The 27,939-nt window shown below is 31.5% G+C and overlaps 3 protein-coding genes across 4 annotated transcripts; 2 read left to right on the forward strand and 1 right to left on the reverse strand.

Annotated features, from left to right (window-relative positions):
• Positions 1-543: 543 nt before the first annotated feature.
• Positions 544-13,202, reverse strand: LOC105253599 (J domain-containing protein DDB_G0295729). Of its 2 annotated transcripts, XM_025408081.1 has the most exons (7): positions 11,196-11,252; positions 9,017-9,362; positions 8,497-8,605; positions 3,684-4,016; positions 2,527-2,759; positions 2,091-2,414; positions 544-2,008 (listed from the first exon to the last, which is right to left on the reverse strand). In XM_025408081.1, the coding sequence occupies exons 2-7, from the start codon at positions 9,091-9,093 to the stop codon at positions 1,759-1,761; spliced, it is 1,326 nt and encodes a 441-aa protein (XP_025263866.1). In that variant the 5' UTR covers positions 9,094-9,362; positions 11,196-11,252; the 3' UTR covers positions 544-1,758. The 2 variants fall into 2 exon arrangements, with proteins under 2 accessions (XP_025263866.1, XP_019883788.2); XM_020028229.2 differs by lacking the exon at positions 9,017-9,362 and having other exon boundaries at positions 11,196-13,202.
• A 2,545-nt stretch (positions 13,203-15,747) lies between these two features.
• Positions 15,748-24,238, forward strand: LOC105253630 (proteasome activator complex subunit 4B). Its single transcript, XM_025408030.1, has 14 exons — positions 15,748-15,849; positions 15,958-16,216; positions 16,298-16,438; positions 16,720-16,885; positions 16,970-17,368; positions 17,925-18,073; positions 18,312-18,631; positions 18,855-19,854; positions 20,077-20,350; positions 20,707-21,090; positions 21,194-21,763; positions 21,856-23,469; positions 23,568-23,789; positions 23,938-24,238. Exons 2-14 carry the CDS (start codon positions 15,960-15,962, stop codon positions 24,079-24,081), a joined length of 5,640 nt encoding a protein of 1,879 aa, XP_025263815.1. The 5' UTR covers positions 15,748-15,849; positions 15,958-15,959; the 3' UTR covers positions 24,082-24,238.
• Positions 24,239-24,650: 412 nt separating this feature from the next.
• Positions 24,651-27,917, forward strand: LOC105253600 (WD repeat and FYVE domain-containing protein 2). Its single transcript, XM_011261715.3, has 7 exons — positions 24,651-24,982; positions 25,603-25,744; positions 25,824-26,029; positions 26,254-26,493; positions 26,586-26,724; positions 26,799-26,998; positions 27,073-27,917. The coding sequence occupies exons 1-7, from the start codon at positions 24,822-24,824 to the stop codon at positions 27,209-27,211; spliced, it is 1,227 nt and encodes a 408-aa protein (XP_011260017.1). The 5' UTR covers positions 24,651-24,821; the 3' UTR covers positions 27,212-27,917.
• Positions 27,918-27,939: the final 22 nt, after the last annotated feature.

Here is a 27,939-nt window from a genome sequence, read left to right on the forward strand (position 1 = left end):
AATTGCAAAAGTTTAGATACAGAGGAAATATTTGGTCAAATAATATTGTACAAGTACTAACTTGTTAAAAAGATATTAAATATAATTTAATAAAGTTAGTTAATAAAGTTATATGTATCTGTTACAAGGCGAAATTCTCTGTAAAATTCTGTACAATTTTCATTAAATTCTCAATATTTTGAAAATAGAATAGAATTGTGTGATACTGTTATCAGAAATGAAGTAACGTAAACCGAGAATTGTTAAAATTTCATAATATAACATATGATAATAGAAAATAAAAGATAATATATAATAGCAATAATAAGATAAAATTGAATTGTTTCTCAATATCACAATTCGAGAAATCGTTTTTATTTATCTCATTTAATGTAATTTTGATTATAACATTTCCTCGATGAGATTACAATAATTCCATCACTTTTATTAATAGTATTTGTTAAGCTCCGTAAATATTTAATACTGTATTTTTTAAAAACTTTTTAAATAAGTAGAATATATTTAGGATATTTAGGATATAAATCGAAAAGAATTCGTTTTTCGTCGTATACATATTTTTATTTGCATCTATAATATTCGTTTTTGAAATTTTATAATATTATCGTAACAAGATTTCCGTGTCAGCAATTTGGTCCAGTCGCTTTCAACACGCATGTACTTAAAGTCGCACAGGAAATTAACTTTCTTAACAAAAATATTAACGAATGATAAGAATTTGTCACGAATTTAAAATCTCTAATACAATAGCGATTAATCTTTGTGCTCATAAACCACTGTACTTTTTGAAATACAACAACAATCACCGCACAACAATAGTAAAACGTAACAATATAAAAAAGCTTTTTTCAGAATGCAAACAATAACATTGTTCTATTATTAGAATCCGATTCAAATATCGAATATTTTAGTATTATACGTCATTTTTACTATATTCGAAACCTTTAAAACCCATGTATACAATTTGTGAATAAGTACATATAAAGTTTAATCGCGATCGCGATTATTTCTAATATAATCCAACTCTTTCTCCTTATATGTATATATGTAATTGTAATTCCCTAACTTATTCGAAATTCAATTCCTACGTTGAGAGAAAAAGAATCTCGGAATTTGTATTTAGGGTTTTCAAATTCTGAGAGATAGGATATGTGTATGATATTATTTGTTCCAAAAATTTAATTACGCATTATTATGAAGAAAAGAAGAAATTAGTAAGCTCTAAAAAAAATCACATTGTCTATTCTAATCTTTTACAAAATATCTGCATTGTCTGTCGAGCTATCTTTATACAAAATTCAACTAATAATGTAATATTGGAAGAGATAAGATTGTAATTATCCAATTGCCATCGGAATATATTATCCGATATTGTCAGAAATATTTCTAATATTTTTGAAATATTTCAATGCAGGAATGCAGGAATTATAATATGTTCTGTGACTATTCCATGTCAATTGAATACATTTTCCTAAACGGCAGATTTTCTTGTAACATGTGTCGATTATGATTCATCTTCTATAAAATTATGAGAGCTTCTACAAGTCTCTAAATTCTCATTTCTAATTTTTCCAAATAATAAATATCCAAATCTAGATAATCTTAACATTTTTCTACAAAATTCGAAATCTATAAAGATCTATTTCATTTCGAATAAATCTTGTTTTTTCGCAGAATTCGTCATAAGAGACAGAGAGAGGAAGAAAAATGGGAGAATGTATTTGCAATGAGTCCTTGTCTCGGCATAATATAAATACAAGTTCATCGTGATTCATCAGTCTTACTTATATCCAAGGAACGATCGAACTTATTTTTCGATTTTCGTCCGAGCAATCTGCGAAAAGAGGATGTCCATCTCGAACGAGTGAACCCGTCTCTTCCAACCGCGCCCTGATCATCGACCTCATTGCTGTCTAGCGACTCGCTGATGTTTCTGCTCTTGCCGCTGCTAATGCTACTGCCAACATTGTCAAAGCATCGCGATCTGCGATCTCCCATTTCCGAAGAGAACCTGAATTAGTAATGTAAACTAGAAAATGAGAATGCGCGAACAAATACTCTTATAATAACATCTTTCATAAAGTTAAACAAACCCTGAATCCGAGGAAAAGGCTCTAACTGTATGCGGGACACTAGAAGTGGCCGAAGAGAGGGACGGTTCGGCTATCGGAGTATTCGAATAAGCCTCGTCGTCATAAGCGCTATTGCTGCTGCTGGTGCTACTACTGCAGCTGCGGCTGTTGGTGCTACCATTGCTGCTACTGTCGACGCTGGAATCGTCGATGTAACAGATTTCGCGATCGGCCATAGATGATTCGATTCGTGGAACTCGGGACGATGACGACTGGATTGCGTTGGGTCGCAACCAACTACGAAGATCTTGTAAGGGTGCTTGAAGGCACTGCAAGAGATTTCCACTGAAATAGTAAAATTATTTATTAAATTAAACTAAATTAAAATATTATACATTTCACATAATTTTTGAATCAAATGCCGACATAGCTCTGCTTTTTTAATGAATTTATTTACTTGTCGCGATAATTATTGACGTCGGCGAAGGTGCGTCTGGCATATATGCAAATGGAGCATCGGCGACGATTTCGGCAAGATGTTGCGTGAAATGTTGCAGCGCTTAAATGGCGCGTAGCGTGCTTCAATGCGATTGTCTCCCTTGTCAGCGCCGCAACGCCTTCTTCTCGACGACGTCGTTCGGCTCCTAATTCATGCTGTTCCACCCTGAGTCTCTGCCGCAACATTTCATTCTAGAAAAAATAAACAGAGAATCGATATGATATATATTTGAATAGAACGAGATTCCCTATTTTATTGCAATTTATGCACAAATTGGATTTTTTTGTATTCAAATATAAGCTAATGATTATTTTTTAATACTTTTCGAGAAGATTGACGTACTTGTTTCATCTTAGCATAAGCTGAAGATTTTTTTTTTTATAAAAATCTGGCTCTTAATTTTAAATTATTCTCAAAAGAACATTCTATATATACATCATCAAGGAAACAATTCAAAGAGACTAGAACTTCTCTAGAGAAGTCCAGGTCTTTTTCTTATGATTTTTTTAACGATAGTGTCAGACCTCACTGTTGATATTGAACTTTCAAACTTCTGTAATTATTTGATTAGAATTATAAAAACATCCTCTCTTTATCTGGATTCTAGCTTTTTTTATTTTCATTCTTTTATTTTCATTTGGTTCGCTGAAGAAACATTTTTGAGGAAGACAATTTTTAGATGCTACAGTGATATGGAATGCTATTCAAAAATCTTAAGAGTCGGATTTTTGTCGAAAGAGAAATTTAACTCATATCAAGATGAAACAAGTAATTAATCTTCTCGATATTGAAAAGTACTCATAACTTATATTTTAACACACAGTGTCCAATATGTGCGTATGTTTAAGTAATAAATAAAAGTAACGAAACAGAGAATCTTATTTTTTCTATAAAAAAATAAGATCTATCCTAGTATTATATGTTTCAAAAATACGCGAATATATGAAATAAAATTTTTCAAAGGTAAAGAAATTCCAAAAATAGAATCTAATAATAATAGAATATAGAGATAAAGAAAATTAAGAATTTCGAATCTTGAAGATAAATCAATCCTTCTGGATAAAACGACGTGCAATATGTATATTCGAATCAAACACATACAAAAAAATTTGTACCTCTCTTTCCAAAGTATCCCTTTCGGCGCGAATAATAGTGGCCTGTCGGATAACATCTTGGCGCGCTCTGTCGAGATCTCGCCTTGTGATCTCGTTCTGCTCGAGCTGCATCTGCAAACGACGAAAGGCTGACTCTCGCTGCTGCTCTAGTCGATTTTGCGCTGCCACATAGTTATCCTTCTCGGTTTTCGCGCGTTCGATCTCCTCTTCCAATCGGAGACTTCTCTCCAATTGTAGAAAAAGTTCATCTTCTTTGCCACGAAGTTCCGTCTCGCAACCCTCCAGCCGTCTTTCCAGATTCCTACGAGTCTCTTCCAATCTATCTCGTTCAGTCTTTGGAATCAAAATCGTCGAATTTCAGTAACATGATTTTGGACCCCGAAAAAAATTTTAGTGTCCGAGAAAAAAAACCATATATAACTAAGCATAAATATATATAATTATAAATCGAATACATGTAATTTTTCTTTTTCTTATATAATCTCTATGAATATAAAAAAAATATTAAAAAGAATAATTGAAAAATAATTTTGTATCATTTTTTAGAAAAAATGAAATTTAAATAATTGAGAAAAGATTGCCCACATATATAATCATATAAAATTATATAAATAATTTATGTTTATGAATAAAATAACTTTGAGCAATTTGATTTTATTCTATTTGTTGTTTTAATAACATCCGCTCATTGATTTTGCATGTTTGGTATTAATAGCAATATATACACAATATTTTATTTTAACTTACACTTATTAATGACTGACATGCATAAATTTGTCAATGAACTGATTGCTTACTGCGATAAAATAGATATTGCGAATATATAAAATGTGGAAACACATATCATTTTAAAGAAGTGTTGAGTATATTTTTGCTTTGTAAAAATCTGTTCTGCACTTTTTTTATCGATTCTATTCAATGATTTCATATTGTCAGTATTAAATTCGTTTTGACAATCACTGTTGAATCTAGCTCGATTTTGCGCGGTCGTTCGATGACACAAGATGACGCATACTCGATACTCCCTTTCCCCACCGGTTCTGGTTTTGTCTAATGGCGGTCTCACATTGTAGGTCAACTAGGTGAGCAAGCGAGGTTGATGAACGCTAACTATGGAATACTGAGAAGTAATAGGCTCTTTTAATAAGCTTTTTTACAATAATGAAGAAGGAGAAGCCGCAAATTCCGAAGAAAATACATAACTTTATATTAAAGAAGATTATATTAGAGAAATAATTGAATAACATGTGCATGTGAATTAATTAGAGAAATAACTGAATGTGTACGAGAACTCTACTAATTCTAATTTTGTCATTAATTTCATTAATTTAATTTTAATTTTCACATAGGATATATATTTATATTTATATTTATGTTTATTTTATGTTTATTTTATTTGTTTATTATATAATTTATATTATATTATATAATATTTATATTTTGTATGTGTGTGGAAAAAACTTGCTATCATAGCATATTTTATGCTACTGTAGCAAAATCAATTGCTATATAAACAGCAAAAAGATTTGTTTGGTTGGAAGCCAATATTCAAAGTTCCGTTCTTATATTTCGTATCATCTTACAATTAGTAGTATGACCTTAGATCGCATGTTTTAAGATTTCATTCAACCATGAATGAAATGGCTGTATAACATTTTCAGAACTTACTTAAGATGATTTTAAATAACGGACTATTAATACAGAATTAAGAATACTAATTTCATTTAAATAAAAGAAAGGATTCTATTGTGTCGAATTTTGTTATAAATTGAACAATTAGTTACAATAGCAAAACTTGTTGTTAGAAAAAATTTTAAATATATTTGTATATATTTTCATATATTTTAATAGGGGCTATGTTTTTGCTGCAACAGTAATATTATTTTTTTCCGTTTATATATTTATGTATGTAGGTACATGAATACATATGCAAATCTTTTATTAGTTCGTGCATGTATTATTTGATGCATTGTAAGTAACAGTTAGTTTAATCCTGTACAACTTCTATTGTTGTAAAATGAAGAAGAAGGAAAACAGGCTGACGCGGAGAAAAATAATCGGAGTATCAATATCATAGCTTATATTTCAATTTTTTTTATATTACATCTTAGTTGCTCCCGGCGAGAAATATTATTTAAGACAGAAAAGAGAATATCCATAGTGTGGAAAATATATGATACGATAATATTAATAGATAATATAATAAATTATTGCACATGTGCATGCATAAGTATATTTAATTATTAGATATTAAATTTGTCAAGATATTATCAGCTGAAAATTAAGACGAATCTGTAAAATCCAATGATGGTTTGTTCGAGAAAGGATGAGAAAGAGCGTCCTCAAATTCATATCCGTCATATTCCCAATCTCAAACACGAGAAATCCAAACGACAAGTAGGTGATGAAGCGGAAAATATACGAGAAAATCGGAGGCCGAATCAAGGGGAATATGTATATGAAAAGTAGGATGATGAGAATATCTTGTCGCAAACCTCTCTCACACACACATACACACACTCTCTCTCTCTCTCTCTCTCTCTCTCTTTCTCTCTTTTTTTCTGGTTACGGTTTACGAACTTCTCGGAATGCACCTTGCATGTCGATGATCTAAAGCATGATATGGTAGTCGATGTAATTTGTGTTCCCACATTTCAAAACGCAATAACTTGCAAGAATTGAAAAAAAGAAGTTACTAGAAAACAAGTAAATTTATAAACAAACTACTTGAGAAAAATGGTATAATATCAAATGTAAATATATATAATTAGTTATATAAAGATCTGATAATATGTAATTTTATATGATCATATATTATTTAGAACTGATATTATATCTAATATCAGATATGGTGATATTGATAAGAATGCTATTGAACTATATATGATCAATAAGATGTTCCGCCTGATTATATAAAATTAGTCAAATATTGTATGTCTATATATCATTATATTTGATGCACGTCAAATATTGGTTTCAATTATGTATAGCTAATATATTTTCTATATATAACTAATATATGTTGAAATCTAGAAAAATCTAGAAAAAAGTATCTTTAAAATAAAAAAACTTATAAAAATTATATACATAGTAGAAGAATAATATAATTATAATCGCAATAACGATAATTAAAAATCGCAAAATTATGGACTAATTATTAGTAAGATTTTTAATTAAAATTTAGCGAATTTCCAAAGCCAAAAATTCGCAAGATCAAGAATATTGTGTGAATATATATTATGTATGTTAAAATTTAAGACTTCAGAAAAGAAATGCGTATTTATTAGAAATTTCAGAGATAATAGATAGAGAATTATATATATATATATCACGGGATGAAAGATAAATATCATCGATTAAAGATAGTGAATAAGATAGTGAATTTTACTCGGCCTCTATAATGCGTAATTATCTGCGTGACTAATATTATTAAAGAAAAATACTATTCCATAGAAAAATTTCGCCAATAAACCTTCCACTTTTCCCAATTAAAATTCCTAACGATCGGTCAGAAATTTCAGAGTACATTCTTTACACACATACACACAGAAATAATTATCCAATTCAAATTATACGTCAAGATATAAATCGTATAGTTAATAAAATAAAGATCAGTATAGCGAAACAAATTTCTCGCGGAAAAAATGGATTTCTTTTAACGATCGCTTCTCTTGTCTTCGCAGTTGTTCTTCCGGTTTTGCGAAACGGTTCGAGGGTAACGTTATAAGAAAAGAGATTCGATTTCACTCACTAACAATCAGCTAGCGAGATAACATCATCGAGAATAATGAGATCGTGGAACAACTAGACGCACTTTGATAACTATCGTCGCGACACAAATCACACGTTAGGTTCATTCTTGTATAGAATAGAATTTATTGCGTTCTGCAGATTAATTAACAAGAAACAACATGGCTTCTTGTTCGGTTATTTCGTCAGTTATTTCTATAATTTTGTATCTTTTTTTATGAACAAGAGGATGGAAAGCATAATTCCTAGATTATATCCTGTCTCAGGATTTTTTATTTTTATCGAGAGATTAAAGATGTAAAAATTTGGCAAAAATCAAATATTTTGTATGGCATTTTATTTCACTTCTATCAGATTAATCACAAATATCTCCTCCGTTTCTGACATTGATTAAATAATTCCACCAGTTGGAATTTTACGCATTCCTTCTTCTAATAAGAAGATAATTAATAATAATAAAGAAATTTGTAAAAAACGAAAAAAATTTAATGATAAATTGAGAATATTTCTAATTGTTTCCAATCAAATCTTGTAATAATAAATAAAAAATACCACTATTATAATGGGATGTACTGTTTATTAGCGAGAAACAGCAATATTATCAATTTTCGAAATACGAAGAAAAGTTTCATAGTATTCGAATAAAAATGAGAATAAAAATTACAAATAGAAAAAATTTTATATATTTTATTCTATCTGTGAGATATTAAGAATAAAGTTTGAAATGTTGTATTAGTCTTACAAAAGTGACAACAAAGAATAATGTGAAAACTTCTGAACGAAATTATTTCGACAATAGTGACAAAATGTACCGTGGGAATAGATACAATAGGTGCTCTAACAATAGGTAAGCTATCGCCATAGTATGGGAAAGTATGGTATAATTTTCTCCCATTGTATGTATAAAATAATATAATATATAAAAGTACGAGATAAAATGAATGCTTTAAAAAGGGGACTTGATATTGATGTAATTAAAAAGAAAACATTAGGGCTCAAGATGGGGGCTCAATTAATATATTATAATAAATATTTAATCATTAAACAAAAACGACATCCATACCTTGATCTCATGATAGCGTTCCTCCAGATAGTAAGTGATATTCTTTGCTTCTTTATACTTCTCGGCAAGATCCACATACTTGTCATAATGCCGCTTGAACAGGACATATCTACAGAAAAAACGAAATCAAAGTGGTACAATAGATTTTCTATATTTTAACAATCATTTATCTAGTTTTTTTATAGAATATAATTCTATTACATATTAATTATTTATTTTTTATTTATTATAGATTTTTTTATCTATTATAGATTAGTCTTCTAAAGTAGAATTCTCTTGCACCATCTCTCACATTTGACTCATGATCATATTAGAATAAGAAATAAATGAGAGACGAAGAGCGTATATTTTTATTCACGTATATTTGGTGATAGAATAAGATGGAAGATTGAAAGAAAATCATAGAAGAAAAAAAATAAACTATATTATATAAAAATAGAGGAAATTGTAGATTTAGGGCATAAAATCACTTATGAAAATCGTATGGAATTTTTATTTCCTATCGAATCGAATAACATACGCGAATACACGTGTTTCATCGTCGTTCATTGTAGCATCAGAAAGTCTACGATATATTTGCAGTCTGTTCCCAGCCATTGTTCCAAAAAGAGAAACGGAACCGGAACATGCACACTCGTTTAGCTCACTTTGAGTCTTGGAGTTTTGGGGTTTCGCGTTCGAGACCGATTTCACCGCATCAATCACGGTGAATCAGACTTCCTCCTCTCATTCGTTTGCTAACTGGTCCCCGCGAACACAACTTTCGCTTTCATGAGACCGGCTGATTCGTTCTTAATGCTGATTCGTACTTTTCACAGGCTGGCAATGGCGAGCGAGTGGTCAGCCGAGCCTCTGCACGATGATATCTTTAACATGAGAAAGCCATCTGATCCGGAAATACGAAGCTCGTATCATACGAGATGCACGTGATTGCAATCAATACAGGTCGACAAAAACATAATTTTAAAAAACACAAGAAGAAAACTAATCATTTCCTGTAATTCTTGATGTTGAATATGATTTAAATTACCAAACTCCATCATGTCATATTTTGAGAAATTTGCGATCAAAAATGTCAAAAGAGGACTATATTAATATATTATTTTAAAATATTATAGTTATGATATGCAATATGTTGGAGAAGTTTTATTGCAAAATTAAATATATTAAGAGTTTCTCTGAAAAAGAATTTTTTATATCGATTATGGTTGAGATATTTATATTATATTATGGTTAAGAGATATTTATAACTAAATATATAAAGTGTATATTGAAAAAATTACGAATTAGATTCTGGATCTACCAAATACTTTTCAATTATATATTTATTCAAACTTATTTGGTCATAATTTATATACATGTATATATAAATGTCTTTCTTTGCAGAAATCCAAACATTATTAAATTTTAATATCTATTATTTCCATTATTTTAAATTTATCAATATTAATATTAGATTTACGCGTATTCAATTATCTAATAGACTACAGAAAACAATTAATCTTTTTCTTGTGTTCAAAAAAGGTTACTTTTTCTTGGACTGTGTAATCGATTACATAATCATAGACATGATATAATCGAAAGTTATGTTCTTATGTTTTTTTCTTTTTTTAATTCCGTGCTCTTCACCGTGTATGAGATAAAAAAATACTAAACGCCCCAAAAATCTCGAAATTTTCAAAGATTCTTTTATTCAATGCGCCGTTATTAGTAATATTATTTATATTGCAGTAGATTAATAAATTCATAATCAACAAGATAGAATGTAGGATAAGAGCTAAGTTTTCTGTAATAGAGAAAATCTTTCAAAATAGAAAATTTACATTATTCTTTAAGAGATATATAGTTCAATATAAATGATTTTATTCCCAGAAAAAAAAGTTCATATAAAAGTATATCCGATAATTTTGGAATTACATTCTGTGTAATGTATATATTAAATATTTTTAGTACAAATTTTCTTTCAAGAAATAATAGATATTGATCGAAATAATAGTAGGTTTACTTTACTGAGCAACCGCGACTCGCGGAAGCCGCTCTCGATCGCTTAGAAAATAAATTATACTTGTTTCAGTCTCTTGATTGCGTAGGTGTGAGTAGATGGTAATGATCTCCTTATAGTATCACAAGGCCAGTTTTGCATCAAGCCTTGAATAATCGGCAATAATATTTTAACTTTGCATTTAATTTAACACAAGTGTTTCATGCAATGTTTCAAAAATATAAGAAAGGGTCAGTGATAAGCAATTATAATTATGACATATATTTATGTATCAATCGCTGATATTCAATCGACAAAATTGACTTCAATCATTTTTGCAAATAAAAAATCAATAATAATTAATAATTATCATTTGGTGCAATATTCGTTAAAAAATCTGAGATCTTGTTTTCACATATTAAATAAATACATATGAAATAACGATATCGGTAAATTAATAATAAAGAACAAATTGTTCATTAAAATTTTATCGCTACTGAAAATCTGACATTAACATATATCTAAAAGATTCATATGATTCACTCTAGAAATTTTATAGTGTTTGAAATGTGAATCCATACAAATATATATCTCTATACAGGAGATGTCTTATTTCTTTTATGTTACTTTTTAACGATAGAGCATAAGTTGATCTTTTCTTTGATGACATTTGCAGCTAAAGGAAATAAATAAAATAATTATATTAACTTGCACTGACCTATACAAGTCATTCTCGGTAACAATGTCGCGAATGGAGTCTTCCGGGTCAACGGGCAATCCTACTACTCTAGATGGCGACGGGAGGATACATCGCGAGGGTCCCGCAACGTTGACACCAGCCCCATCATAGATATTCGAGTCCCGAAGAGCGCTAGCCGCGATCAGATCGTCCTCGGATGTGGCAGTGGGTAAATCGATGTTCGGACTGGGAGACCTGGAGATCGCGCCCAACAGATCCTCGCTTCTCGAGTGACGCATCTCCCTGGTGCCATATCTGTCAATTCTGCGACGGTCCATCATACGTTCTTTTCTGTCAAAAGGTGTGGCCCTAAGGAAGTTATCGCTACACTCGACGACCCGGATACTCCCATCCGGACGATCCCATCGATTGACCAATTGGTTTTAGTTTCCGGTTTCTGGTTAGCGATAGCTGGTTCTTGCTGGTTTATAATGTCGTCAAGATATTTGCAGAATTTTAATCCGTTAGATTGTGCACTTTGATATTACATTGATTTGTTGCAGAATTAAATTTGGTGTCGAACATCCTTGTCATTTTACTTTCGTAGCTTATTTCCATGTCGGTTCTTTGACAAATACCTCTAAGCTGAATTTTGTAATTTCACGATGACAATATCCTTGCAGCACTAAAGAAATCGATGGAAATTCTTACACGGATCTCGAGCAATACCATCGAAATCTCTCGCGCACCATTTCTCTTCACTTTCTTACACCAATCTTGATATTCTACTTTTCTGTTCTCTCTTTTCCATATATGAAGTTTCCTCGACAGATATATTTCTTCACGCTAAATTAACTTTTATTATATTCACTCCGGAAAGTTCTTTTAGGATACACACAAAATTACAACCGAGGAGACTATTAGCACAAATTGCTATATAAAAGTGAACTATATTTCGTTTTGCATCCATTCAATTAAAAAAAATATAAATATACATTAAGATATATATACATATATATATGTACCACTCAGGATTTATATGTATATATTAGATATCACAATCGTTTGTGCAATTTAGCGAGGCAGATAGTAACGAGTTTCGCAATTTTCTGTTTCTTCGCAAAACGCATACGAGCACATATTGGTTGTCAGTCGTAATTGCGCCAGAGGTAAAATTGTGTAAATCAACAAAATCGCTGCTTTTCCTATCTGCTTCGCTCTCCTACCTCCTCCTTGGAAGTAACGGACCTCCACTGCGCCAGGATATTCTCCGTTACGTTCGTTGGCGCGTTAAAGTATCTTCCACTTCTTAAAGCGAGTGGACTTTAATACACTCTGACAATGTAAATTTTAGGATTTGCGGATTTGCAATATTTTCGATGAATTAAAATTTTCACAGCACTTTCCAATTCCTACGTATCCCTTAAATTGCTCGCTGTTGTCCGGTATTTTGTTTACGTTAAGCAAAAGCAGGGATCATTATCGATATTAAATGATAGAGTTTTTTCACACAAAGTAATCTTGTCTTGAAGTAGTATGTAAAAAAGGATAATATACGTATATCCTTATTATAAATTAAAAAATTACCTCGCATTAAAAATTAATGCAATTTTAATAACACACACAGTACGAAAACAACTTTGTCACTATTTAACGAATATTGTAAGCAATAAACGTTATTTCCCTCGGGAACAACATTAAATTGTCTCTAAACCACTTTGACAGTTACTAGCCTGAAATGTCAATCGCATGTGTCAATGTCCACTCACGGCTAGCACTTCTTCTTCAAGAATACAATATCCTCCGGGATCGATCGCGCGATCCTTGGTCCTTGACGTCGTCGTCAGACGGCCATTTTCACGGTTTGAGCCCCATGGTTTGCGATTCGAACTGAGCTCTGATCCTCGCGACCGAGATGACACGAATTCTACCTGCCTGCCTGCCTGCCTACCTACGGACCATGCGCGGCGAGCAATCTTGCTCCGTTTGTACATTCACCTTGCTCCGTTTGTACATACAGTTTTGATCAAAAGTATTGCATCACTTCCAAAAACACACAGAAAACGCGCAAGTAAATGACTAAGTTTTCTTTGCTAAGTCATTTCGCTGTGCATAAAATATGAAAAGTGTATATTATATCTTATTTGGGGTTCTTAAAAATAATTACAATTAAATACGATTATAATGATATTTATTTTGATAGTGTTTAAAATGCGTTATATTTCCAATGTTTTTTAATATCACGTTAATTATAAAACGGCTTTCATATGTCAACTATATACGTTATGTAAATGTATTATCTATTTCTTCCCTCTACAATCTCTCCTTCAATCTGTGGAAATATTTCCAAATATGTTGAAATTAAATATTACAGTAACAATTAAAAAAAAACCTGTAAGAACACCAAAAGTATGGCAATATTGAAGAGAAGCTAATTTAAAGAAGAATCAATAATTTAATATTTCCTGTTATTAATTATAATTTTTTTAATCTTTATGATATTAAAAAGATATAAGAAATAACAGTAATAAAATATAATTTGATAATAATATTTATATGCTTTTGTTCATTAAAGTGTAATGACTTCCCTATTGTTTCTATAAATGACGCAATACTTTTGATCGGTGATGTACATCTCATCGACCGAGCCGTCGCGCGCGCACTCATCTAGATGTAACGCCGGTCGGGCAAATGACTGTTGGTGTGATGTCGAAGAGATGAATCTTTTTCGCGTTTGCGTCGTTTAGCGTCCATTGGTCATCTGTACTTATGTAGCACAAGCTACAGCAATATTGCAGCTGCAATTTTGCCGCAACTTTGCAAGATTGCTGCAATATTTTGTGCTATATGGGCAATTTCTTTCGCGCTGAAAAAAGAATTCAGAGGGAAGGGATGATTTATATACTAGGTTTAAATTATTTTTTATTTCGCTCTACGAAATAAAATTGAACTTCCGAAGGTATCTAACGGTCGCGACTCAAGTAATGCAGGTCGACTTGTGTTGGATAATAGATAATCTTGTATCATAGAAGGCTGAAATCTAGATATTTTTATTGAACTAAGATAAGAATATTTTGAAATTCATTCTAAAATAAAAGATGAAATAAGTATTTGTTATAAAATAAATAAGCTTTCACAATAAATAAGATTTCTAAATAAAAATAAAATTGATGAAAATAAATTATTGATTTTTATTGAAAAAATATTGTCTTTAGAGAATACGCGTATATTATATAAGGTACATAAAAGCGGCGTTAATCTTATATATTTTTTTAATTTCCCTCTCTCTCTCTTCTCTTCGTTTCAAAAAATTAAATTTATCACAGATAGTAAATGAGGAGAAAAATCCAATTGTCAAAGTTTCGACGATGATAAATTTATTTACGTTAGCAAGAATAATTTAACGAACAAAATATACTTATAAAAGAATAAAAGATGAAAAGGCAAAAAGATATTTTTATCAATCAATAAGATATAATTCATTATCTGATAAAGAAAAAAAAATTTATCGTTAGTATAGGAGCAAGAAAGTAAAATTATTGAAACAGAAGAAAAATTAGTTTGATTAGTATCGAATGAACAATATAAAGAATGAAATAAATATAAAATGTTCCAGGCAATAACAAAATGACAGGTATAATGAAAAAATTCATTAATTCATAAATTAAATGACAGAAATTATTAAAACTGCGAATAACAAATAAATCTATCGCGTATGAAGTGAACACGAATAACACGTGACACATATGATAAATGAATCATGCAATTGATACTGAAAATGCAATTCACGAAAACAAATGTGTTCTTGAACGATAAATGTGAAATAATAGTAAATAATGACAAATAATTATTAAAATGTCATAATAAATATAAATAATTAAGAAACAAGGACGAAAATATTAAAAACAATGCGCAAATTAAATAAATGTGAAAGCGCAAAAAAGAAACAATTATTTAAGAAACATAAAAAAGGAAAACAGTTATTTACCATTTAATATGCGTATCAAATCATTTGATGTAAACTAAGCATATATAAAGGCGATAATGGCTGACAAAAACATTTGATCTGCGTAAAAAGAAAAAAAATAACTCCGCAATTTTCTCTCTTTTTGCAGCAGATGTATATAGACTCATCTGCTGGGCCTATCCTTATGAAAACTTTCCAACAAGAACACACATAAATACACTGTCACACGATTGGCTGTAAAGTAGAAAATTTTAGGAACTTGAAAAATTCTCTATTCGATATCCAATGACGCGACATTTTCATATTTACCTATGTTTTCTTGATGGAAACCCACCTTACATATATATGATCTCTAGTCTCTTCTAAGGCCCGGTTCCACAACTCGAGTTAATCCGAGTTTAATACGTTAAACTGGCTCCTGATTGGTCCATTCACTACTTAAACTCAGATTAACTGGATTGTGGAACTGGACCTAAGGATACTACACGTTTGACATATGGAGTCTGTTCTTTTGAACTGCACCACTGCACTAGTGCAATAAGTTAGAAAGAGACAAACATACTTTCTTTCACTCTAACTAATTGCATTAGTGCAGCAGTGCAGCTGAAAAGAACAGACTCATTATGACAGCGCTTTCTTCGTAAAATTCAGCTGAGTTCAGCTTGCGCGTAACAAACATGGCTTCGAAGATAGAAAACATGACTTGATAGAAATTTGCAGAAATAAGTAGGTTATTGCTGATTCAACCACGCGCGTGACACTTGATCGCTCAGAATCGAATTCAGTTTAGTCGGGTCTAACCAGCTCTGATCGTTCGCTGTTAATGTTAAATAGCAATGGAAAGCAAGATGATAATTGACGACGAATGCAGTCGCAGTGAGGAGGCTAATTTGCAGAAGCAGCCGTCATTTAGAAGAGATCTAGGCTTTCGACCACAAAAAGAGTTGGTATATAATAAACTGTTACCATACGCAGACCAGCTCGATGTCGAATCGCGAGTATGGCTTGCCGAGATCAAAGGAAATCTGGGACGTGCAGTCATGTTACGTGAGCTCAAGCCAGGTTGTGTCTTTTGGTCAAGCCAATTAAATATGTGAGTAGCCTTGTTTTTGAGATTACACACATCTTTTATACTATATTATGCTAATTTATAACATTTAATTTTGAATTCTAGATATATAAAGTTATATGGGATGAAATTTAGCAAGGAAGATCATATAGCGTTTGTGAAATTGATGTATGAGCTTATTACCATACCAAATTTGGAACCAAATCTCATTAATAAATTTACCACCACCATGCTTCAACTGTTAAAGTAAGGGAAATAGAAATTCAGTTTAAAAACTTTATAAATTTAGTTGGTACGTTTTTATAGGTATATCTTTATAATTTCAAAAAATATATATATATATATGTACATATAGAATTGATAACAAAAAAATTATTAACTCAAATTATTATATTAAAATTGTTAACATCGCATTAAGTTATGATTAGAAAGTATGATGATTCCATGAGAAAATGAATTTTATTTAAGCAGAAGAAGATCCTAAATATGGATATAATCCTTTTGAACTTTTCTTTTTTTTTGTTTAGGAAGAAAGAATTAATTAGTCCTAATGAGCTAGAACTTCCATGGAGACCTCTATATGAGATAATACATCCTTTACTAAAAGAGAAATCGTCAGAAATATATCGTCGCCCTTCATGGTTGAAAGATATATTATATTGCATGATTCGCTCTATAAAGAATTACTTTCCTGTAAGAATAATTTTTTTAAAAAAAGAGGCTTTTTTCAGATTCAACGTGTAATTAATTCTATATTTAACAATATTGTTGCAACAGTTGAATGCCACGCAAGAAATATTAGATGAGCTAAGACCAACATTCTGTCCTCTTGATAATAAAACAATGTGTGTAAGTCTTCAGACTTTAGAATGTTTTTTACCATTACAACTACCTCCTGAGCATCATTCCATTGGACATCAGTTATGGTTTGAAGAATTTATGACTCTATGGAAGGTGTGTCATAATGGGCCACTATGGGAAAACAATATGATGTGGTTAATGGCAAGATTGGCACATAATAATATTGGATACATTGATTGGGAACCGCATTTTCCCTTGATGTTCACTAGATTTATACGATGCTTACACTTGCCAGTAACATATAAACAGACACAAAGCAACAAAGTTCATAAACTAGATACAGCATCAATAGCTACATGGATAGTGGCAGTTTTGGTAAGATGGTTACATGATTAGTATGTGAATAATAAGATATATTTTTTAAAGAGTATGTGTGTGTGTTTATATGTGGATGTATACGCGCAGATGTAAATTGATTCAAATAAGTGTAAAAAAACTTTAATAGATCATTTGGAGGATTATTCTGAGTAAAAAATTTTATTTTTAATATATACATAATTTTACATAAGTTTTGCTCATAAAACATTTTGAAAATTTATTATAAAAAAATATTTTACCTCTTCTGTTTTGTTCTAATTATTTAAAGATTATCAAAGAATTCTATTATGATGGGAATAACATTTTTAAATTATTGCAAAATAACTGTGTCAATATTGAGGATTTATGTTCATCTGATTTATATGTTCTTCAATTATTATTCTCCAAATACTCTTAAGGTTTATTACATTTGTTTTGAATTAACCTATATATATATATATATATATATATATATATATATATATATATATTGCATATATACATTAATTTTATTCATATATATATATATATATATATATATATATATATACATATACATTTATATTTTATACAGGGAAATGGTTCAAGTGCACAGATGTATTTGGAAAAGTTTTTGAAAACCATAGAAACATATTGTCATCCAGCTAATTTTGGATGGTGGATGCAAAAATTAAAGGAACTTCTTGTCAAACTTCCAAATTATTTTATCTTACGTTTACACAAGTATGTAGGTATTTAATATTTACACTTGATTGTAATACTTATATATATATATATATATATATATATATATATATATATGTGTGTGTGTGTATGTGTGATAGATATATATATACATACACACATACACAGTATATATACACACTCTACATTATTTTATTCTACTCTAGAATCCAGCCAATATAATACATTTTTATTAGTATATCCAATTAAATAATGCATTTTGTTTGTGTGATTTCAGAGAAAGATATGCTAAGAAAACATGGGAGACTCCAATTCCTGACAATTATAAATTAACTGATAGTGATGTTGATGCCTTTGTTAAAAGTATGTTACCTGTAGCTATGACAGCTATGTTCAATAAATTTGGTGTAAACGATGCCTGCCACGCTTTACAGTATCTTGCTACTATGAGACCGAATTTAGTAATACCAGATATGTTGGAAAGAATGTATTCTACATTCGACTCCTTAACCGAACCACATAAACTTACAGCCTCAATGATCTGTATGGTAGCTGTTGCCAGACCAATGGTGCAAGGTTCTAAGAATATAAACACAGGTGAAATGAACAGTATTATATGTTATAAATATATATTGCAAAGATCAATAAATAAAATTTTATTTATTGAGATTTAATACCTGGGTTACCTATGTGTTCAATGACATGCAAGCATGTTCTGGCACATGTTAAAAATATTTGTTCGAGTACTATATATCCATGTCTCCTTCTTTCTCTCTTTATATTCGTTTTTCTCACATACATATAATTTTGTCTTGTACAGGTTATACATTTGCGGAAGGACCAATGCACGTATTACCATTGCTGTTTTCATCATTACCTGGAATCGATCCAAATGACATTGGAAAATGTTTCGCCACGTTCCGTTTAATTTCCGTTTATGCCACATTAATTCCCATTGTGGATTCCTCTAGATCAACTGCGGATATGACAGAGGATGAAAGGATAATTTGCGAAGCGACATCGCGTTTCGAAGATTTTATATTACAATTTCTGGACAGAGTTTTCATGTTCATAGATTCCAGTTCATTGGAAAGTGTGCGGCTTGAGAATCGCGGTAGTAATTCGAAAAGCAAACTAGAGTCGATTGCAGAAACGGCGCTCGCTGGTGTATGCTCGACACTTCTGATGGAGACTAGCGACGTGATTTTCAAGAGCGCTTTGCATAAGTTACGTACATTCATGACAGAACGAATTCTCGAGACAAAAGTCGCAGGTCAATTGGCAGCAGTCGTATGCAAGAGTTTTTCTCGCTTTAACGGACGTGATACATTGCATGCGCTAGTGCCTGTACTTACGCAAACCATCTTACCGCTTGTCAGTGAGGAAGAGGACGTGTTGAAGGAAGAGAACTTGGATCATCGCCTTCTACATGCTATGCTCATATTGTCCGCGATTGTCGATACTCCAGGAAATAATTTGATACCACATATAGACACGCTGCTCAAGGTCCTCGATCGCGTTCTACTCTTAAGATCGACAGACGGAAATAAACTAGCTTGTCATCTATTAAAATGTATTCTCTGGTCTTTGTCGAATATTACTCCATGTCAGTATAAGTCTAGTAACAGAGACTACAACGATCCTGATTATCCTTACATTAGAGACTGGGGAAAAAGCGCGGATATTAATAACTTCTGCATCAAATGGTATATTCCTGGCAAAGAAGAGATTGCTGCTATACAACGAATATTCTCAAGATATTTGACGGTTCAAATTAATAAGCTTAATGAATACTGCAAAGATTCTAGAACATTAAATAGGTCAGTTCATACAATTTTTATTTCAATTTATATATCTATATAATTGAATTTATAATAAGAATACACGATTTTGATTATTTTATAGAAATAGAAAACAAAATTATGTAAAATATATATTGATTTTTTTTAATATAAAATGTTTATAAAGCTAGTTTTATATTAAAACTATTTTGAGAATGATAATACATATGTAGATAAATAATCATATATAAATAATTGTAGGGAAGAATTGCTTGCCAGTTTAAATATCATATGCAGCATTATTAGAGGTTCTGAATCTGTTCTACCAGTTTGGACAGAGACCCCACTTGAAGTAATTAAATCTTCCGTAGAGTGGAATGTATCTGTAGTGCCTGTATATGGAATGAATGAGTATGTTACAATGCCTGATGGTAGCAATGTTAGACATTATCTCGCTGAGATTATGAGTCAAGTTCAACGAACGATGCTTGAAAATGCAGAAGATAATACAAAGAGCTTCTTTGTATTAATACGGGTGCGTATGTATATGTATATATGTGCACGCATACAAATCACTTACAAAGTGTTTTATCTTCACTAGTAGAATATCAATCTCATTACGTATACAACACACACATACATTACAGAAATGTGGATGTATGTATGTGTGTTGTACATATTTTTTGTGCAGTATGTAAGTGTAATAAGATTTATTGAGTTCTACTAGGAAGAAAAAAAAATCGAGTTTCGTGTAAATCCACAATATCTTAGATACTTATTAAAAGTTTTAAATACAGCATTTTTTGAAGAATATTTTTCGTATAATTATGGAAAAATGCTATATCATGGATTTTTCAAATTAATCTCGAAAATGTTTTATTTAAATTGCAGATTTGGACTAATTTATTATTGGGAAAAATACGGCTGCGTGAATCACATGATGAACGACGCAAAACTTTTCAAGTCGCCAAAAGAATATTCGAAGATAAATTGATAGGGAACAAGGACCGAATGGGTCCATTGATATTGGAACGTTGTGATATTCAACATGAACTCCGAATGCTCACGCAATCGGTCGCAGTAACGGAAACTCATAAACGAATAATATTAGAGCTATTCACGCTGGCGATAAGCAGATACGCAGACGTGCGTGCGAAAGCTCAATCCAGCCTCTCTTCTGCTTTCAAAACTTTCCGATATTCTTATACATTTATAATTCCTCATCTTATCGATATTTTGGCAAAAGATACCGAGGAATATCACGATGCATATAAGGTAAATAATAATTTTGTTAAAAACACTAATTGTCATAAGAATTATTTGCTGAAAAAAAAACAACATTAAATCAACATTAAATTTTTAAATTATTCGAAAATAGGGTGCTCTATATATACTGCACGGACCGCAACCCATTGTTCCCATTATTACAGAGGGAGGCTGGAATGTGTTGAGATCATTGTGGCCAGCCATCGTACTTTCCAAACCATCCGAGAAGCTTTCTGTGATTCGTATGAAGGAAAGAATTGTACATACTATAAGCAAATCTTTTTATATAAAATCGATCGAACTTGAAATACCAGATAGGTGCTTGATAACTGCACGCGAATTGTGGGAAAGCTTTCCGCAACCGACACTGCCGCAGCCTAATGAGATTGAGATACAAAAGGGCGCGCATAACTTAAAAGAACTCAATAAATCTAGGCTAACGGCATATACTGGCTTGCTTGATGAACTATTACGTTGTATACTTGAAGAATCTCTACATTGGCGACATAAATTAATGGCGATGAATTTTATACAAGGGTTGGCTCATCCAAATCAAACTTATTCCGCAAAAATAGTGCGTTATTTCTTGCAAGCGCTTATACATGATTCTTTGGAAGAAAGAAAAATTGCTATTAAAATGGTAGTATTTATGTTGAAACAACAAAAGAGAAAACATCCAAAAGTAAGAAACTTTTATTAGATTTTATACAATAAATATCAATTATTTTTATATAAATTATGGATATATATTTTAATTAAAATATTTACTTAAAGGTGGCAATTGATATATGCAGTCTGTCTAGCAAGAGCATGTTAAAGGAACAGGAACAAGGATTTACAAAAGATGAAAAGGATTCATCACCACAAAGTCGAAATATCAGTCCCGGAATAAGAAATGACAATTCTTGGCTTCAGTACAATTATGACACTCGTCCACTGACCACCGAGCAATGGGATGAATCTAGATACGTTCACCAACCATACGTAGGCTATTATGTCTGGCCGAAAATTCTAGAAGTTTATGCACCTTCATCCCAACAACCGTGTCTCGATATGGAAATGCGCGAACTAACGGATTGCGAGCGAGAAGTCCATCTTTTCTTTGATAATCCACAGAACATCGAAAAACTCATAAGTTACCTCAGTCTGGAAGAGAAGAAAGGCAAAGACAAATTCAATGCATCTAGATGTTTTCTATTTAAAGGCTTATTTCGCAATCATGGAATCGTTCACTTGAAACATTTTCTGCCGCATTTACAGCGACTAGTGATAGACAAGCACGAAAGCAGCCAACGATGCGCCGCGGAAATCACAGCCGGGATTATCAGAGGTGCCAAGCACTGGCCCTTCGAGATGGTGTGCAATATGTGGCAATCATTATTGCCCATTATAAGAACTGCAATCGCGAATCTAACGGAGGAAACTTTCGTAGATTGGGGTATATGCTTTGCGACTGCGCAACTACGTAGGGATCCAAATAGACATCACTGGCTACTAGAATGCCTGATGGAAGAGTCACTTCTGAAAGACTCAGAATCTTCGTTCGTAGAATGCGGCCGTCTTTATATGTTACAAAGCGCCTTGCAATCATGGCGAGTCACAGAATTACTGCAACGTCTATTAATACGCTTGGAAAATCGATTACTGACTAATCCATTTCAGAACGTTCGTGAATGCCTGGCATCCGTGCTGGTTACGGTATTCAATGCCAATTTAAACTTTCCGCATAGTTCGTCTAACACTGCAACTCCGCAATTGCAGACTTTGATTGATAAAATTGTACCAAAATTGAAACAACTTATAGAGGACGATGATACAACTAAATTGAATAGTCTAGATAAAGAAAAGAATTTATTAGAAAAAGTTGCTAATGTTTCATTCGACGAATTAAAAGAAATATCCAAGACGGAAAAAGAGGAAGTCCCTAAGAGATTGTTAAAAACTGTCTGCAAATGGATTATAAATAGTCTATCTTGTTCGTTATATGGTGCAACACCAGGATTTTATGAAATTTTTCCAATCATATGTCAATTAGAAAGCGATCAATCAGAAGCGGATGAGGAGCTCAATAAATTATGTTTATGTACTTTGGCAACACTCGCGCAAGCATTCACATTGCCAGATGTTATGCCAATAGCATTGACCGCAGTGAAGACGTTGTCCGAACACTCGTCGTGGTCTGCTAGATTCACTAGCTTGGAATTTCTTCAAGTATTAGTCTTTCATAACATGGGTATAATTCTAAGTAACGTATCATGGATGAATTGCATTAAGAATATCGTTCTGCAATTACTAGAGGATGAACGTTTAGAGGTCAGGGAGAAAGCTAGTCTAGTACTCGGTGGATTGTTGCATTGCACATTCATCACGGATGTGGAAGAACTATTGGTAAGTTGTTAAATATTATTTAAAGTTTTTGTCCCATAAAATAATTGCAATTTAATAATATTCTAAGTTTGAGGATCAAATATCTAATATGATTTTAGGAGGAATTCAAGAGAAAGGCGAGAACGCGATTGCATAAGAAAAATAGCCAAACTGATAATGCATCGAGAAATACAGAAAAGATCGATGCGATACGTATACGTCATACGGGTGTACTCGGACTATGCGCTTTCATTCACGCTCATCCATATGATGTGTCGAAATATATGCCTTCAGTCTTTGAACACCTTGGCTCTCATATGAATGATCCGCAACCCATACCGGTAATTTTGTTGCTTCCGATTCTTTTACGACTTTTATGTTTAAATATTATGGGAAATATATTTATACGTTTGTAATTGTCCAAATTCAGATATATAATTATACTATGAGATATAATCAGTTTTCTTATAATAAATATTTGGATTACAGATGACAATAAGAAAAACTTTGAGTGATTTCAAACGAACACATTATGATGGCTGGACAGGAATGAATGGTCACGCGCAACACTTTACAGAAGAACAATTGGCTGTCCTACAAGATTTGACGGTGCCACCGCCGCATTATGCTTGAGAAAGAAAGAAAGAGAGAAAGAAATCGGGGATTAAATTTTATAATACAATATACAGTATGGCAATTTTGCATATAATAAAATTGACAATTGAAATATTAATTACAGTGCAAATCGTCTCCGAAAAAATGTAATATGCTCATTAAAAATCGAATGACATTTGAGTTATCATTCATATCATCACCATGTTTATGATGAAATGTCACAAAAAAGTGACAAAGTCATCACAAATGACTAAATCCTGTAAAATCATTAATTCTTAATAATTTTTTTCTTTATTAAAAAAAGATAGAATAGCTTGTATCAATTATGTTGCTAAATAGCATATCCAATAGTATCTTGTTATTAATGTCATTTATGAAAGAAAACGCGATCTGATCAATTTTTGGCTATTTGTAATTTTTTCCATTTTTATATTTAAGCCATCTTAAATACAATTTTTAAATATTATAAACCAATCATAGATAGCCATATTAACAATATGGCCTGTGAATATCGATCTTGAAAATGATAGGCACAGCCATATCTTTAGCTGAACGCATGCGTGTAGAAACTTGGTCTGTAGAAAACAATGAAGTGTCATTACTGTGTATATATTTACACCATGGTGCAAGTCCAATTACGAAGAGGAAGGAGACATCTTCGTACTGCATGAACTGTGGCCAGTATAAGAAGTCTGACAACTGTCAAATGACAATAGTATTAAGAAATTACGTTCGCGCGTGGTTGAAAACAATCGAGGATGGCAGCGGAGATAAAGCCCGCCCCAGGGGTAAATCACGATAAGTTCAGCAGCAATCGCAAACCTGTGCTTCTGTCGAAATTGGAGGGCTGCAGCGACGATGTTAATGCCGCTATTATTATTCCGCGGGAAGAGGGTGTAATCAGTATTTGCGATGACAGGTACTAGTTGTGCAGGGGCATATATTTTTGGAAATTAGACGTTTCCCGTGTACGTCGATATTTTGTACTTTTTCCTTCACACAGATTGTCTTTGCGATATTGATCCTGTTTTGATTATAACAAAATTCGTCGCTCTAAATGTTAAAATCCACAATTCTTTTCATAAATGGACACACCTTTAACACTATATTCCTCTTTCTCTTCCTGTCTTACATGTATATATATACATGCTTGTATCATTATTTGTTATAATATCTCGAAATTATCATTTTGTCAAAATAAATGTATATCAAAATTGTATTAAAATATACATCATATATGAAACATATGCATAAAATTATAAAACTGTTTTGAATCGTGAATTGTAAATTTAAGTCTAAGAAGGCTTTGACATTACATTGTTAAGTAATAAAATATTAGATTTTATATGAATAAATACTTTATATTTATAATATACTTTAAAAAAATATCATTAATAAATATCCTTGTAAAAATATAATTAATTTCCACTGTGTATAGCAAGTATAAAATCATTGATGCATGATAGAAAAATAACTCTGTCGTTTTAGTTTTATTTTCTTATCATGTGTTTCTTTGTCAACCTTTTTTCTTTTTTATAGGACAGTTAGAGTATGGTTGAAGCGGGATTCTGGCCATTATTGGCCAAGTATTTGTCAATATATGCCAGCAGGTGCTACCTCTATGTATTATTGCATAGAAACCAGACAATTATTTGTAGGCTTGGATAATGGAAGTATAAATGTATGTTAAATTGTTATTTTTATTTTATTTGTTAGAATTATATATAATTTGTATTTATTATTTGACTGTATAATTACAGGAATTTATCTTGGAACAAGATTATAATCGAATGACAGCTATGCGTGATTATCTAGCGCATCAAGCAAGAGTCACAGGAATTATTTTTGCACCAGAATCTGAATGGGTTTTAAGTATAGGTCGCGATAAATTATTTCAACTGCACAGTTCTGAAACGGGACAGAAATTAGGATCATACCAAACAGATGCATGGTATACTGCTCTACAGTATCCTTTTACAAAGTCTTATATTTCTATAAATAAAACATTTTTGTAATATATATATATATATATATATATATATATATATATACATATATGACACAATTAAATATTATGATTAGATATAATATATTGTGCGTCATATATATATGACGCAATATATATTATTATAACATCTAATCATAATATCTAATCATAAAATCTATGAGAAGCTTAACTCGCATATACAGATTTGATGCCCAATCCAAACATGCTTTCGTAGGAGATTATTCTGGTCAGATAGCAATGTTAAAGCTGGATAATAATGGTGTTACCTTCATTACTACATTAAAGGCACATACAGGAAGTATCCATACATTAGCATGGGATTTTGAAAAACAATTGTTGTTTTCTGGAAGTTTTGATCAAAGCATTATTGTTTGGGACATTGGAGGTCGTCAAGGCACTGCTTATGAATTACAAGGACACCAGTGAGTATACACACAAAAATTATTCTAATTCTGACTTTTTATGTATCGGAAATATTTTAATTATTTTTTAAAATGCTCTAATTTTCTTGTAGTAACAAAGTAACAGCACTATGTTATGCGAGTAATGAGCGTTTGCTTTTATCCGGAGGCGAAGATGGCGTAATTGTCTGTTGGAATATGGCAGCAAATAGGAAAGAAACTGCAGCATGGGTTGAATCTGACATCTGTCAGGTATGTTTATGCAAGATCTTTAATCTTAAATGTCTTGCTACTTTTCGATGTCGATTTAAAACTGATGAATTTAGGCTTGTGGGAGACCATTTTTCTGGAATATAAAAGCGATGATGGATCAACGACAATTAGGATTGAGGCAGCACCATTGTCGCTATTGCGGCCGCGCATTATGTGCCCGCTGCACGTCGCAACGGATACCGATACCAACGATGGGTTTCGAGTTCGAAGTGAGAGTCTGCGATCAATGTCATATACAACTTAAATCAGAGAAGTAAGTCACGTCTTGCTTAGAGATATTGAAGTATAAGATGAATGTAATAAACGATTTATTTTTGATTTATATAGCCAGTTATCCCTAGCATCTTTCCATGATGCCAAACACAGTATCATTGGGATGGATTTGGATGCTCCTAAGAGAAGATTGTTGACTATCGGACAGGATCGCGTTATTAAGATTTGGGATGTAACTGCACTGTTTCAATGAATATTATACACATATGGATATCGATAATGTCGAATTTGAAATCAAATTATATAGATATCATCATACTCTGGAATATTTCAGAAGGGAGGATATTCCAGAACCTATTTTTGTGATTATGTTATATCTGATTATAATCAGATACAATTGGTGGTCTGTTATAAGTCATTCTAATAGGATATCAAGACGATGAGTTTAAAATAGTGCTACAGCACATGCTTATTCATATATATATTTTCTGCACTAGATATCAGAACAATTTAAAAAACATAATAAGTACAGTGCAAGCATGTTAATTCAATGGAATCATCTTTAAAAATATTATATCGATGGAATTATCTCCCCTTCCTATTCCTCAAAAAAATGTTTGTTTAATAATATTTGATTAAGTCTTTGAATGTAAGTGTAAAGTTCATAATTGAATTTCCTAATTCAAAATACGATATATACAACGTGTATACAATTGAAACATACATAATACAAAAAATGTGCAATATCTTTTGAAATAAAATTGGATTCTTTTTAATGATAAATTTACACTAAAGTTAACGCAAAAAATTTTCCATTTAAAAAAATTAAATTGGCAGACCCATATATAAATCAACATTAACTCATGTATATTACAATGCAATTTCTTTTGCATATTTTGTTGTAATTTTTTAAATATCTTCGTGTTGTTATCCTCAGATTTTAGTTTTGATGAAAAAAATAGTTGAGAAGTGATAGAGTCG

This window comes from Camponotus floridanus, unplaced genomic scaffold (assembly GCF_003227725.1).
Source record: "Camponotus floridanus strain SB8 unplaced genomic scaffold, Cflo_v7.5 scaffold2, whole genome shotgun sequence".
Classification (NCBI taxonomy): Eukaryota; Metazoa; Arthropoda; class Insecta; order Hymenoptera; family Formicidae; genus Camponotus; species Camponotus floridanus.

Coding starts and splice junctions, on each gene's coding strand:
- LOC105253600 (XM_011261715.3), top strand. CDS start 24,822: ATGGCAGCGGAGATAAAGCCCGCCCCAGGGGTAAATCACGATAAGTTC. Junction 24,983..25,602: donor ATCAGTATTTGCGATGACAG/GTACTAGTTGTG, acceptor TCTTTTTTATAG/GACAGTTAGAGTATGGTTGA. Junction 26,999..27,072: donor ATACAACTTAAATCAGAGAA/GTAAGTCACGTC, acceptor TGATTTATATAG/CCAGTTATCCCTAGCATCTT.
- LOC105253630 (XM_025408030.1), top strand. CDS start 15,960: ATGGAAAGCAAGATGATAATTGACGACGAATGCAGTCGCAGTGAGGAG. Junction 16,217..16,297: donor TGGTCAAGCCAATTAAATAT/GTGAGTAGCCTT, acceptor TTTGAATTCTAG/ATATATAAAGTTATATGGGA. Junction 16,439..16,719: donor ACCATGCTTCAACTGTTAAA/GTAAGGGAAATA, acceptor TTTTTTGTTTAG/GAAGAAAGAATTAATTAGTC.
- LOC105253599 (XM_020028229.2), bottom strand. CDS start 11,497: ATGATGGACCGTCGCAGAATTGACAGATATGGCACCAGGGAGATGCGT. Junction 2,760..3,683: donor GGGATACTTTGGAAAGAGAG/GTACAAATTTTT, acceptor TATTTTTTCTAG/AATGAAATGTTGCGGCAGAG. Junction 2,009..2,090: donor GCCTTTTCCTCGGATTCAGG/GTTTGTTTAACT, acceptor TTACTAATTCAG/GTTCTCTTCGGAAATGGGAG.